General features: G+C 44.1%; 1 protein-coding gene across 2 annotated transcripts in view; it reads right to left on the bottom strand.

Moving 5' to 3' along the window:
- Positions 1–13,642: 13,642 nt before the first annotated feature.
- SH3YL1 (SH3 and SYLF domain containing 1) overlaps positions 13,643–14,893 on the bottom strand; it is a 44,880-nt gene continuing 43,629 nt past the window's right edge. For both annotated transcript variants that reach the window (XM_039256016.1, XM_039256017.1), the window contains exon 11: positions 13,643–14,506. In XM_039256016.1, coding sequence (XP_039111947.1) covers positions 14,316–14,506 — 191 coding nt within the window. In that variant the 3' untranslated portion in view covers positions 13,643–14,315. The remainder of the gene's footprint in view (positions 14,507–14,893) is intronic.

The raw sequence follows: 14,893 nt of genomic DNA, 5'->3' as shown, positions 1-14,893 counted from the left end.
CCAGGCGCCCCCGCAAAGTTAGTTGGGCAGCACCGTCACCATTTCAGAAGGTGCTTCTCCGCAGGAGTGTGCGGGGCGTGGACCGGCCGCCGCCCGAGCCGCAGGCGCGGAGGAACGTGCGGGGGAAGGGCTGGGGCGGAGGGAACGCGGAGGGTCCGCAGGAGGTGGGTTCGGGGGCAAGGGGCGCCTTTCCCAGCCAGACCCAGATGGCGGTACCCTCACGACCGGAGCCCACCGGGGAGACCGAGCCCCGCGTGCGGGGGCAAGGGCTTGGTTACGGGCTGGAGCTCGGCCCCCAGACCTCGCCAGCGGTGGGTGCGGGCTGAGAGCCCCGCGCAAGGGCAGGGTGGGCTCTTACGGGGCTGAGACGGGGGACTTACGGAGCTGTGGCAGGGACCAGTGATGCAGTCCTACTTTATACAACATCATTGACAGCGGGTTCAACCACACACATTGTCTAGAGTATTCCTTACTTTTGGCGGGACCCGATTACAACGTTTAGAGCACCTTTAAATCCAACCAATCACAGAGCGAGCCTAGGGTCTTGTTCGGCGCCCAACGGGTTAACGTTAACAGGAGGTAAGAGTTGCACGTGTAGTTGCTGCCTTTCTTGCGGGCGTGGCCAGGGTGGTGCGTGGGGTGAGGTGGCGGCGGTTTCTCCGGCCTTGGGCGGCGTGTAGCCCGGTGGTCCCGGGGAAGCTGAAACTCGGGCTGCTAGTTTAGAGGGGAAACTTAAGGCCTGTCGTGGAGTCAGTGTGGTTTAGACTTGTGTCCTTACATCCCGAACCCTGGCGTGGGCCGCGGACGTGGCGGGCCCGTCTGCTCTGTCGCTCCCTAAACCCTCCGCCTCCAGCTCACGGGCGTCTACACCTCGGCCGCTGGGGCGGAACGGCCGTGCGGATCCCCTCACGTGGTCCGCGTGTTCTGAATGGAGCCACCGCTTCCAAGACGCTGGGCCCTCGGTCCTGAGACCCGGGTGGGCCCCCGCGCCCCACTGCGCACCCTGCACGTGCCTCGCTCCCGGGCCGGGGTGCCACGCGGCGACCACAGGCCATAGGCGCGCCAGAGCCTGGGAGGCAGCTCTGCTAGCACGGGGCCCAGCAGCAGGGCTGCAGCCGGACAGGTGCGGTGCGGGGGGGGGGGGGGGGGGGGGGGGGGGGGGGGGGGGGGGGGGGGGGGGGGGGGGGGGGGGGCTGGACGGGAAAGGACCTTAGGAAGAGCCAGGCCCTGGGGCGCCTGAGGGGCGCAGTCAGTTGAGCATCTAACCGGCTCAGGTCATGATCTCGCGGTCCGTGGGTTCGAGCCCCACGTGGGGCTCTGTGCTGACAGCTCAGAGCCTGAAGCCTGCTTCTGATTCTGTGTCTCCCTCTCTCTCTGCCCTCCCCTGCTCATGCTCTGTCTCTCAAAAATAAATAAACATTTAAAAATTAAAAAAACAAAACAAAAAAACGAAATGAAGAGCCAGGCCCTGTTCCTCCCTCCTCACACCTCAGATTTAAAGAGGATGGGGGATCCTGGCTCTGCTCCTGGCCCTTACCAGGCCTTCCCATCTGCAAGTGTCAGGCAGCAGCCAAGCTGGGGGGGACAGCCCACCTCCTCCCTCCCTCCAGCCCACGGAAACCAGCTCTCTGCTCCTACCTCCCCAGCCTCCCAGCCACACATCTACTCTCTTGCACTTTTTTCCCCATGTAATAACCAAAATACTCTATCTAAACATTACACTGGATCGTTGTACACCTTGCTTCAAAGCCTCCCAGGCTTTCCTCTGTAATGAGAAGGCAGGAGGGTGACACCAGCCCACACCCTGTGGTCAGCAGTCTTTCCTAACACCCTCCAGCCCTGCTCTGCCCTGTGTGAGCGCCTCCACAGTTACGCAGGGGGGTCTGCTCCCCAGCCTCCCCCTTGTCTGGGATTCGATGCCTACTTGTGCTTCAGCTCAATGGATCTCTCCAGTACCAATCTCTCCTCCTCTATTTCTCACATGAGTATCTTCACCTCACAGAGACCTCTGGACCCCCTGAATAGCACTCTTACCCCATCCCAGAACTCAGTTTTATTTTCTTTGTAGCATTGATTACCATCTAAAGTTGTAGTTGTCCAATTTTTTATCTCTTAGGAACTATGCTTCTGTCCATTAGGATAACACCATTCACTCCAGTACCCCAGGACTCCAGATGATACCAAGCAAAAGAGGTGTTCAGAAAAGTTTTTCCACTAACAAAGTGAGTCCTCCTTGGAATTTGTTTCCATTTGACTCGTTGATGAGGGAAACTGCCGAGGAGCAAAGAAAAACCAACCACTCTGTTAGCTGTGAGAGCCTCCCTCCCCCCAGCCCCCACTTGCAGCCGAGATCAACCAGAGCCTCCTGGCAGGTGCAGCTGTGAACACAGGTGGGGAGAGGAGCCCCTTCCGGGAGAGGAGCCTGGCCACTGAGAGGCCATTGGGCTGAAAGCCTCCTTCCTACAGGGATGCGCCATCAGGTAGAGGGAGGGGCCTGCGGGAGAGAAACCTGGGAAGGACTCGGGCTTGCAGAATTGTATTCTGAGGAGGGTTTTTGAGCAGAGAGGAAACAGCCCCGTCTGCACCTGTCTGCGCCTGAGCCATCTCCTGCGTACATATGACCACACACTTTGGAGCAGAATAAAGTTGCTTCTTCCATGTTTGATATACCTTATCTAAATGATGAGTACATATGAATAGTTGAAAAAGGCGGTTAAGCCAGTGCACTGGGAATTCTTCTAGTGTCAAAGAAATGGACTAAGAATTGCTAATATTCTTTGAACTAATATTCATGAGCTCTTCACTTGCTGCACACTATACGAAGTGTTTTGTGTGATCATCAATGATGAGGAAACTGAGTAAAATTTGGAAGTCACACAGTCATGGAGCCTGGATCCAGAGCTTGCAAATTTTGGGGGGGGGAGGGGGAGCGTGAGCACAGGGGAGAAAGGCAGAGGGAGAGAGACAGACCGAAAGGGAGAAAATCTTAAGCAAGCTCTACACTGAGCGTGGAGTCCAACATGGGCTTGATCCTACAACCCACTGAGCCACCCAGGTGTCCCTAAAGCTTACAGTCTTAACTGTCATGCCCTCTCCTTTGTTATAGAAGAATCTTCCACAGGACAGACATCCACTGTATCATTTAAAGAGAAGACTGGCCACTGCCTATCTTCACAGAAATGACCAAAATCGCCACTCTGTTTGCTGAGTGCATTTCTCCCCAACCCCAGTGTAGTAATCAGTTAGCTAATACATGATTCCAATGGTAACTTCCAGTTGAAAGTTTCTTTATGTGTGTAATTAAAAAACAGACACTCATCACCTTTTCCATCTTCTCTGTGCTCGTGGGAAATAGTCTTTCGAAGTGTTTCAATCACTTTCCCCCTACCTTGGATCCAATATTACATTGGTTATAAAGCTGGAAAGGATTGGACCTTAGAAGTGGGGAGTTGGGAAAAGCTATGTCCATGGGTTTGGATGGACAGAAGGCCCAGGAGGAAGGAGCAGTACTTCCAACTCTTTCCACTCCTGCTCTTATCGGAGGCACCCAGAGTGTTCATGTTCGTCAGCTCATCCAACCCTCCCCAAACCTCGCTAAGTGGATATGATAAAAATTCACTGAGTCTCAGAAGTTCCATGATTGATCCAACCTCACATGAAATTGAAAATTCTTCCACAATCTATGCTTTTGTTTGTGTGCCCTCATGAAAAAGATGAGCGAGAGCATGGTTCTCTCCCAGAAGTGGTCATAGGCGCCTCCGTGAGGCACCCGGAGAATATTATCAGTCTGTAACTTGTACTCTTCCTGAAAAGTTTAAATTACGTGACACATATATGGTGATGCTTGATCTTGAACACATGGGCTAATACTGCCCTATAAAAATGGAAATTATGTTTTTCTTCAACTATTAAAATTTATTTATAAGTAGTTTAAATAATGATATCAAATGGTTTGATTTCATTTATTTTTTTAACTAACATTTTATTTTTAAGCAGTTTTAGGCTTACAGAAAAATTTAAGCTAATAGTTTCCAAATCCCCCTTCATTTTTCCCACCAACTTTCACTACTTTTTAAAAAAAATTTTAATGTTTATTTTTGAGAGAGAGAGAGAGAGAGACAGAGCACAAGCAGGGGAGAGGCAGAGAGAGAGGGAGACAGAATCTAAAGTAGGCTCTACACTGACAGCACAGAGTTTGACACGGGGTTCAATCCCATGAACTGTGAGATCATGACCTGAGCCCAAATCTGATGCTTAACCAACTGAGCCACCCACATTCTCCCCAACTTTCCCTACTTTTAACATCTTGCATCAGTGTGATACATTTGTTACAATCTCATTTAATTTTAAGGAATGGGCTGGATTTTCTTTGTAGTTCTGTAAACTTTGTTTATTTTTATTTTTTCGGGGCAGAAAATGAGTTGTCATAGCCAAGTAGGAGATACTGCAGAGTGCATGCATTCCGTTTTTATCACTATATTAGGGCAAATCTGATTGCAGGGAAGGTTCTGGAAGGTACGAGTTTCTTTTATTAAGGTACAACCTTCTGTTAATAAGTGCAAGACTTTTTTTTTTTTTTAGGTTTATTTATTTATTTTGATAGACAGAACCAATGGGGTAGGGTCAGAGCAAGAGGGGAGAGAGAGAATCCCAAGCAGGCTCTGCATTGTCAGGACAGAGCCCAATGTGGGGATCAAACTCATGAACTGTGAGATCATGACTTGAGCTGAAATCAAGAGTCAGGTGCTGAACCAGCTGAGCCACCCAAGTGCCACAAGTGCAAGGCTTTTCATTTTACACCACAAGGATTATTTAGCTTTAAAAAAAATCTGTGTATTGCCTTTGCATGGAAAACAGTGTGCATCCATTATACATTGAATGAAATGTCTTGTGTTCCAGGGAAGACTAGGAAATTAATACTTTTGAATACACACAAAGTACCAGTCACTTGGCCTCTTTGCTCATGAGCAACGCCCTACAATCCTGCAAAACAAGTATTTTCAGGAGAGGGAGAGTGAATTTCCGTACTGTCATAGTAAGTAATTTGCCAAACACAATGTGCGGTGGGCTAACACCCCAAAGTCCACTGTCAGCCCACAAAACCATGACAGAGGAAGTAAGGGATCTGACCAAAGGCCAATATTCACATTTCAAACTCTTGGGAAGGGTAGCCATCTAATATATTCCATAACAGTCAGATTTAAAATGTGCCCCAGTTTTAGGCAGAGTGATCTGACTTTTGGGAGGAAAATGCATCACTGCCTGGCGTTCTTGTACAGAGCAGAAGGGTAACATGGCTGGCTGCTCATTTGAACCTGACTGCTGCCTCTCTCCCACCCGACTGCTTGTATGAATTTGTCACTTTGTGGGATATGTTTTCAGGAAATCCTGTGGCCTCATTTTAACTTTCCTAGAATCACTAAGGCAAAGCACATTTAAACAAAATTAAGACGGCCCTACAGAAAGAATTGGCCTGATGATACTGGAAACATTTAGGAGGCAGTTGCCAAGATTTAATACAATCTTTGTAAATGTCTGCAGCTCTGACAGACAGCATGCAGTGCTGACTCTCAAATATCCTAACAAGCTGAGTGGAACTTGGATTATTTCGATGATCAAGCAGGCAGGAATTTAGGAATGCTGAAATTTAAGAGAGAGCATATGGGAAATTTATGTTTTGTACCACACATGGCAAAGGAAAATTTGCAAGGTGCTTAGTGCCTCTAGGTTGCTGTGGGTTGTCTTTTAACTAGGCGCCACACCCCATGTGGGGCTCAAACTTAAAACCCTGAGATCAAGACCTAAGCTGAGACCAAGAGTCAGATGCTTAACCGACGGATCTACCCAGGCACCCCAAGAATTTGTAATACTAATTGAAGCCCTTGGTAAAGTTTCCAAATTGTAGGTGAAATTGAAAAATGCACATGAGCATTTTGGATGAGAAAAGCATCTATCGTTTTATAAAAGTTGACTGTTAGTGAAGTCTAAAATGTAAAACATGTTCAGGGTAGGGGGATTTGGTTTAATTCTATTGAATGTAGACTGTAGACTCAGAGGAATGTGCTTTAGATTCTAGGTCTTTGTAAGAGCATGGGAGCCTGGGCACACTCTAACTCTCCCATGCGTTCTCTCTGTTTTCTACTCAGTTGAGAAACGGAGGCTCACTTAGTAACAGAGCGCTGTGCTGGGCACTGAGGACAGCTAGACCACACTTAGTCCCCCAGCAGGCTCTTCGCAGTGAGTGGTGCAGCGATGTAATTAAAGTAGGTACGTGACAAATTTAAATATCCACGTAATGATAAAGGCCAAGATGTAAAATTGACAAGAGATTTGCAAGTTATGTATGAGAGCCCTTTAAAACAACCTTGAAACAACCAGAATAGCTGTAACAAATGGAGAGGCATCCTTTACCCTTGCTTTGGGCAACTGAGCATCAGAAGGGTACCAATTTTCCTCGTGTTGATACATGAATTTAACATGATGCCACTAAAAAATGTTAAGTATTTTTTTCTAGAGATAGTCGAGTTGACTGTAAAGTTCACGTGTGGAAATAAACAAAAGGAGAAGCTGGGAAAATCTGCAAAGAAAGCAGCAAGAAGCATTGCTAGTCCGGTCACACTGAACACAGCAGCTCCCGTCCTCCAGTTGGGCTGCCGTGGGTGCTGAGCATACAGATAGGTCTCTCCTGTGTGTTAGACGAATAGATGTTTCTGACTCTCACACCAGATTCTCATTTTGCTGTTTCAAAATTACTATTAAATCCACTTGTTGTCATCTTGGTTTATTTTTCAATTCCAAGTTTTCCATTTAGTTTTCTCCTACAGTGTAAAACTGCTGATACTCTGTACCTTATTTTTTTGTAGTTTCAAGTTTTTATTTAAACTCTAGTTAGTTAACAGATAGTGTAATTCTGGGGCACCTTGGGTGCTCAGTCACTTAAGCATCTGACTTCGGCTCAGGTCATGATCTCACGGTTCATGGGTTCGAGCCCCGCATAGGGCTCTGAGCTGACAGCCTGGATCCTGCTTCAGATTCTGTGTCTCCCTGTCTCTCTTTCTGTCCCTCCTCTGTGTGTGTTCTCTCTCTCTTTCAAAAGTAAGTAAATGAACATTTTTTAAAAAGTATATTGTAATATCAGTTTCGGGAGAAGTTAGTGATTCATCACTTACATACAACACCCAATGCCCATCACAACAAGTTCTCTCCTTAATCCCCATCACCCATTTAACACACCTCCTGCCCGCTACCCTCTGTCCACCCCGTTTGTTCTCTCTAGTGAAAAGTCTGCTTTATGGTTTGCCTCTCTCTTTTCCTCCTATGTTCATCTGTTTTGTTTCTTAAATTCCACATATGAAATCATATGGTTTTGTTTCTCTCTCACTGACTTATTTCACTTAGCATGATACTCTCTAGCTACATCCACATAATTGCAAATGGCAATATGTCATTTTTTTTATGGATGAGTAATATTTCTCTGTGTGTGTGTCACATAAATTCTTCATCCATGCACCTTATCTTTTAAGTCCTTGAAAGCATACACTATAGTTTGTGATAATTCAATGGCAAATGAATACTTTATCATCTTTATAAGTCTAAAAGTGTACATTTTTTTAAGCTTACATAGTGCCTGGGGACATATACATATACAACAAAAATACAAAGTAATGTGTGGAATGGGTAATGCCCAAGTTCAGGATGGCGCTGACCTTCGAGGAAGAAGAGGAGGGAGATTAGGAAGGTGGAGGAGGACACACTTTTACTTCTTGCTGGGTGACCGTGATGTGGGTCTGTAGTCTCTTTTTTTTCATGTCTTCAGAATTGCATTATAAAAAAGGTTAACATGTGTGTGTTATGTAAGGCTGTGAAGAGAGCAAAGTGAGATAAAAAGCTGGAGCATGAGGGTACTACTCTTCAGAGGATCATTTTGGCTGCAGTGTTGAACCAAGCAATCCAAACTGGAGGCCATTACAAAAGTCTAGGGCTGAGCTGACAGCAGCCTAATTTAGGTGACACAGGTGAGTTTGGGATAGGGTGTGAGCTAAAAAGAAGAGTCAAGGGTGTCTCCTAAGTAACCCTGTGGCTTAAAGAAATGGCTGAATGAAACTCCCATTGACTAAGAAGGAAAGTTGAGGGAGGATAAGACTTTAGTAATGGGAAAGCAAGAGTTTAGTTTTGGACAAGTTGGTTTGAGATGCCATTACCTGTCCAAACAGAGCTGCCAAGTGCATAGTTGGAGATGGGTCTGGAATTCAAGGAGGAAGTTAGAGGGACCAAGATGGCAGCATAGAAGGGCCCTGAACTTCCCTGCTTCCACAGGTGCATAGAACATATAGCTACTCACAGAGGAATCCCTCCGAGAGAAATCCAGACAGTAGCTGAGTGGATCTTCCACATTGGGTAAGAAATATCCACATCAAACCAGGGAGGAAACACCGTGACACACTCTCACCATAAATCCCACCCCCTAGCACAACACCATGCAATGGAGGAGGAGCCCCCTACTCCCAGCTTCTCCCTGAAGAGCAAAGGTTTTGGACCAAGCATCTAGTGCCCAAAATTTAAGGCTGTCATCCAAGGCATGAGCTCCCAAACCACTGAGCTCTGAAAGCCAATGTGGGTTCTGTTCACAAGTCCCACATAGCTGTAGCAAACCAAGAATTAGTTCTTAATGGGAGCAGTGCATCTACCCCCCAGGGCTCAGCTCAGAGAGAGCCAGCAAAACACCCATCTTCCCCCATCCTGGAAGAGGCCGGATTGCATACCCTATAAGCTGCTGCCTGAGGGTCCAGCATCTAATTAGCACACACACTAGGTGCTGGCTGTGATCTTCCGTGAAGTCCATGAAGCCTGGAGGAGACTATGGGCACCTACCCTGCTTTCTTCCTCTGGTTCATTCCTATAATGAAACTAAGCATCTCTCTGGAATGAGACTGTTCAGACACCCCAGCTTTTAAAGCTGCCATTCAAGGGATCGACCCCCAAACCACCGAGCTCTGATAGCCAGCAGGGCTTGCATTCACAAGTCCCACAGGAAAATTTCTAAATGGGCATAGGAGCGTCCTCCATCCCTCACTGTACTCCCAGGCTCAGTGCAGAGTGAGCAGGTAAAAATGTTCATCTGGGGGCACCTGGGTGGCTTAGTCGGTTAAGCGTCCGACTTTCGCTTGGGTCACGATCTCGCGGTTCGTGGGCCTGAGCCCCGCGTCGGGCTCTGTGCTGACTGCCAGCTCAGAGCCTGGAGCCTATTTCAGAGTCTGTGTCTCCCTCTCTCTCTGATCCTCCCCTGCTCATGCTCTCTCTCTCTATCCTAGAAATAAAAATTAAAAAAAAAAATGTTCATCTGCCACTTTCTACATAGAAAGGACTTAACTATATGCTTTCTCAATGCAGCCTGAGGGTCCGGTTTCCAATCAGCCTGCATCTAGGTGCTGACTGGGACCTTCCCTCTTTGGGACACTGGTGGTTCCCGGCACACTCTCAACTACGGAAAGCCACAAGAGCCAAGTGGGCAGCTTGGACAACCACAGAGATTTGACAGACAACCTGGCACTCAGGTAACAAGGTTCAACTCCTACACAAGACCATGAAGACTGGGAGAGAGGGCTGTTTGATCAAATGTGCAGGAACCAACACAGAGACAGAGGAAATGAAGGATCAGGGGAATATATTCCAAAGAAAAGAACAAGGTAAGTCTCCAGAAACTAAACTTAATAAAATAGAGATCTGTGAATTACCCAATAGAAAGTTCAAAATATCAATTATAAAGATACTCACTGAGGTTTGAAGAGCAATGGTGAACAAAGTAGGAATTTAAAGAAATAGAAAATATAAACAAGTGCAAGGCAGATATCACAGAGCTGAAGAATGATATGATGCGGAGTTCAGGAGAGAGTAGTTAAGAAAGAATTCTTGAGACATTTTTGGTGCAAAATGGTGTTTTTATTACAGTACAGGGACAGGACCCGGGGGTAGAAGAGCTGCACTGGGATTGTGAGCAGTGACTGATTACAGACTTTTGAGGTGGTGGGGTAGAGACAGAGGAAGTTTTCAAAGGGCTTTCATGTTAAAAAAGACTTAACAGGATCCTAGAGTTCTAGATATTGTTGTACTAAGGTTGCTTCTTGCTTCTAATAAGGCATTAACATTAAGACAGTTATGAGTTCTTTGAGAAATGTTATACTCTGCCTGTCTCAGGTATTTCTCAATGGGCTGCAAGTTGTAAGGAAATTTAATTTTACCTACATTTCTTTTGCCTTTGTTCTCCTCATCAAAGAATACAATAATCAAACAGAAATTCAATAGAGGGGTTTCATATCAGACTAGATAAAGCAGAAGAAAGAATCAGCAAACTTGAGAGCAGGGCAATGGAATTCATCCAGTCAGAAGAGGAGAAAGAAAAAAGAATGAAGAGTGAAGAAAGATTAAGGATTTATGGCCCATCATCAAGTGGGTCAATGAATGCATTAGAGGGGTCCAGGAGGAGACAGAGGAAAAGGGACAGAATGCTTATTCAAATAATAGTGGCTGAAAACTTTCCTCACCTGAGGAAAGAAACACATCCACAGAGTTCCAAAGAAGATGCATCTAAAGAGTCCCACACTTTATGATTAAATCACCAGAAATTAAAGACAAGGACAAAATCTTAAAAGCAGTAAGAGAAAAGCAACCTGTTATGTAGAAGGGAAACACCCGACTATCAGTGAATTTTGTACCAGAAATGTTGTAGGCCAGAAGGACATTCTCAGGGTGATATATTCAAGGTGCTGGCAGGAAAAACAAACACACAAACAAACAAACAAAAAACACCTGCCAATGGGGCGCCTGGGTGGCTTAGTCCGTTAAGCGTCTGACTTTCGCTTAGGTCATGATCTCGCGGTTCATGGGTTCGAGCCCCGCGTTGGGCTCTGTGCTGACTGCCAGCTCAGAGCCTGGAGCCTGTTTCAGTCTGTGACCCCCTCTCTCTCTGACCCTCCCCTGCTCACGCTGTCTCTCTCTCTCTCTCTCTTAGAAATAAATAAAACATTAAAAAAATTTAAAAAAAAAATAAAAAAATTAAAAAAAAAAAAAAACACCTGCCAACCAAGAATACTCTATCTGGCAAAGTTGTCCTTCAGAACTGAAGGAGAGAGAAAGAGCTTTCCAGGAAAACAAAAGCTGAGGGAATTAATCACCACTAAAACAGCCTAACAGGAAATATTAAAGGGAGTTCTTCAAGGTGAAATGAGAGGGCACTAATTAGTAACAGGAAAACATATGAAAGAATACAGCTCACTGGTAAAGGCAAATATATAGGTAAATTCAGAATATTCTAATATTGTAATGGTGGTGGGAAAATCTCATGACTCTAGTATAAGCATTAAAAGACAAAAGTATTGGGGCGCCTGGGTGGCTCAGTTGGTTAAGCATCCAACTTTGGCTCAGGTCATGATCTCACCACTTGAGGGTTCGAGTAACACGTCGGGCTCTGTGCTGACAGCTCAGAGCTTGGAGCCTGCTTCGGACTCTGTGTCTCCCTCTCTCTCTGCTCCTCCCCCACTAACACTCTCTCTCTCTCTCAAAAATGAATAAATGTTAAACAAATTTTTTAAATAAAAAATAAAAAAAGACAAAAGTATTAATAACTACTAAAACAATAATTTGTCATGGATATGCAATGTAAAAAGATGTAAATTGTGACATCAAAAACAAAATGAGGGGTGTAAAAAAGCTTCGATGTGCATTCAGAGTAAAGTTGTTATCAGCTTACAATGGATGGTTGTGACTCTAAGATGTTTTATGGAGATCTTGAGGTAACCGCGAACAAAACCTATAGTAAACACACAAAAACAGAGATAAAGGACCCAAACATACTACCCATTATGGAAAACCATCAACTTACAAAGAGGAGAGCAAAAGAAGAGAAAGAAACAAAAGAACTGCAAAAGGGCCAGAAAACAAAGAACAAAATGGTAATAGTACATCTATAGCATTAAAACATTATTTAAAATGTAAATAGACTAAATCAATCAAAAGACATAAGGTGACTGAATGGACTTTAAAAAACCAGTGTGCTGTGGCTCCTGGGTGACTCAGTCAGTTAAGTGGCTGACTTAGGCTCAGGTCATGATCTTGCGGCTTGTGAGTTCTAGCCCCGCCTTGGGCTCTGTGCTGATAGCATGGAGCCTGGAGCCTGCTTCGGATTCTGTGTCTCCTTTTCTCTCTGCCCCTCCCCTGCTCACACTTTGTCTCTCTCTCTCTCTCTCTCTCTCTCTCTCAAAATAAATAAAAATTTAAAAAAAAGATTTCTATAAAGCAGACATGGACAGACATAAAGGGAGAAATAGACGGCAATACAGTCATAGTCCATGTGGGAGGTGGAGGTGGAGACTCCAATCCCCCACTTTCAACAATGGGTGGATCGCCTAGATATAAAAATCAGTGAGGAAATCCTGGACTTGGGCTACACATCAGACCAGGTGGACCCACAGACACATGCAGAACCTTCCATCCTACGGCAGCAGGATACACATTGTGCTCACGTGTGCATGCAACATTCTCTGGGACAGATCACATGTCAGCCACGAAGCAAGTCTTAATAAATTTCAAGAGACTGAAATTTTATCAAGCATCTTTTCTGAACACAATGGTACAAAACTAGAAATTAATCACAAGAAAAAACTTGGAAAATTAAAAAATATGTGGCGATTAAACAACATGCACACATATACTCAACAGTGAAGATCCAAATGCTTTCCCCTCGGATCTGGAACAAAGGAGGATCCTCACTCTTGCTACTCCTACTCAGCATACTACAGGAAGGCCTGTAAGTGTAATTAGGCAAGAACAAGAAATAAAACGACATGAAGGGGAGTGAGAAATAAAGGCTTCCAGTTATGAATACAAGGCAGCCATATTGGAGAGGGACAAACACAATTATTTCTGTTTGCAGATGACACGTTATTAAATATAGAAAAGCTTAAGTGTCTATTAGTGGCTGAATGGATAAATAAAATGTGAGACATATATATAGAAGGAAATCCTGGAATTTGAAAAATATGGATGGGCCTTGAGGGCATTATACTAAGTGAAATAAATCAGTCAGAAAAAGACAAATACTGTATAATCTCATTTCTATGGGAATCTAAAAAAGCCAAACTCATAGAAACAGAGAGTACAGAGGTGATTACCAGGAGCTGGGAGGTGAGGAAATTAAGAGATATTGGTCAAAGGGTACAAACTTCTAGCTATTGGAGGAGTAAGTTCCAGGGATTTAATGTACAGCATGTCGACCATGTTTGATTGATATATATATATCATTTGATTGATATATATATATATTGGGATTTATAATAATTGGGATTGTACTAAGAGAGTACAACTTCAGTGTTCTCACCAAAAACAAACAAACAAAAAAAGATGTGAAATGATGAGTGTGTTAATTAACTCATTGGGAACTCTTCCATGGTGTATATGTATATATATGTATCATCACATTGTAGGCTTTAAATATTTTATCATTGTGTTTGTTAAGTATACATTAGTAAAGCCAAAAAGAAAACAAGTTAGGCAGTTAATCACACTGGTGGGTTTTAACCTTCAGGCCAACCTCAGGGACTCTAACTTTACACAGAGAAAGTAAAGAAAGCGAAATCAAGTCATTACCTTATCGTTTAAAAACCATTTATTTTGGAATTACTGGGCTGTGTCAACCTTAAGTTGGTTCTTCTTCTAGAAATGCACAGAACCTCATACAGAAGAAAAGTTAACGTCATCTTTGTGGAATGCAGACTAGCTGAACTTCTTTGCAGTAGCGGGTTTCTGCTATCAATACACATATACACAATTTTTGAAGAAATAAAGATTATTTTAAAGGATTCATATATCTAGTTCATACCTACAACTAGAAGGATTACTTAATACCCTCGTTAATCTGATTTCTTCTTCTCTGGTCACTTTGGAAACAGAAATACATGAACTGGTATTCATGCCCCTACCCTTGAGATTCTCAAATTACAATAGGCACTTACCATATACTTAGCTGCCCATATGTTTAGTGATGTTTGATAATTATAACTAAAGGGCTGTGATCAGATGAATTGGATGATATTAACTATTAAATAGTATATGTGATAAAAATTAGTACAAAGTATTTAAAGATATGTAAGTCAACCACTTATTGATATAGAGAAAATAATCTTTTATATGCTGAATAAAAGTTTATGGAATAAAGAGAAGTATTTTTAAACTTATATTAAACATTGCTTAACTGGATAGTAAATCCTATCAGTGTAGAAATAAATGTTTTGTAATTCTCAAAGAAGAAAACAATATAAACTTTAATTCATGGTAACATAGTTGGCTGGAAAAATGCCAGTTTGACCTCGAAGCTCTCCTTCCCACCAATCAAAATGAGAATCGGTTTTTGATATAACTGTGATTCTGTCTCCAGCTTGAAAATTCAAATCCCCGGGCTGTTGTCCTTCAAAAGGATATAGTGCTGTCACTTCTATGGGTTGATCCAAATTGCCTAAAACAAACAAACAAGCAAAGGTATTTAAATTATTCACATTTTGGGGGCGCCTGGGTGGCTTAGTCGGTTGGCGACTAAGGTCGTGATCTCGCTGTTCGTGGGTTCGAGCCCCGCGTCGGGCTCTGTGCTGACTGCCAGCTCAGAGCCTGGAGCCTACTTCAGAGTCTGTATCTCCCTCTCTCTCTCTGACCCTCCCCCTGCTCACGCTGTCTCTCTCTCTCTCTCTCTCTCTCTCTCCTAGAAATAAATAAAAATATTTAAAAAAATTATTCACATTTTTAATGGGAAAATCTGAGAAGAGTGTGTATCTAAGATATAAATTAAGGTTTTAGGGCTTGATATTCTGATGCTTTAGAGCCTGGCAGAATCCACAGCACGTGGTCT

This window comes from Hyaena hyaena, unplaced genomic scaffold, assembly GCF_003009895.1.
Source record: "Hyaena hyaena isolate Hyena2069 unplaced genomic scaffold, ASM300989v1 scaffold_552, whole genome shotgun sequence".
Classification (NCBI taxonomy): Eukaryota; Metazoa; Chordata; class Mammalia; order Carnivora; family Hyaenidae; genus Hyaena; species Hyaena hyaena.
The sequence above is the reverse complement of the archived record's forward strand: the minus strand, read 5'-3'. Positions and strand labels throughout refer to the sequence as shown.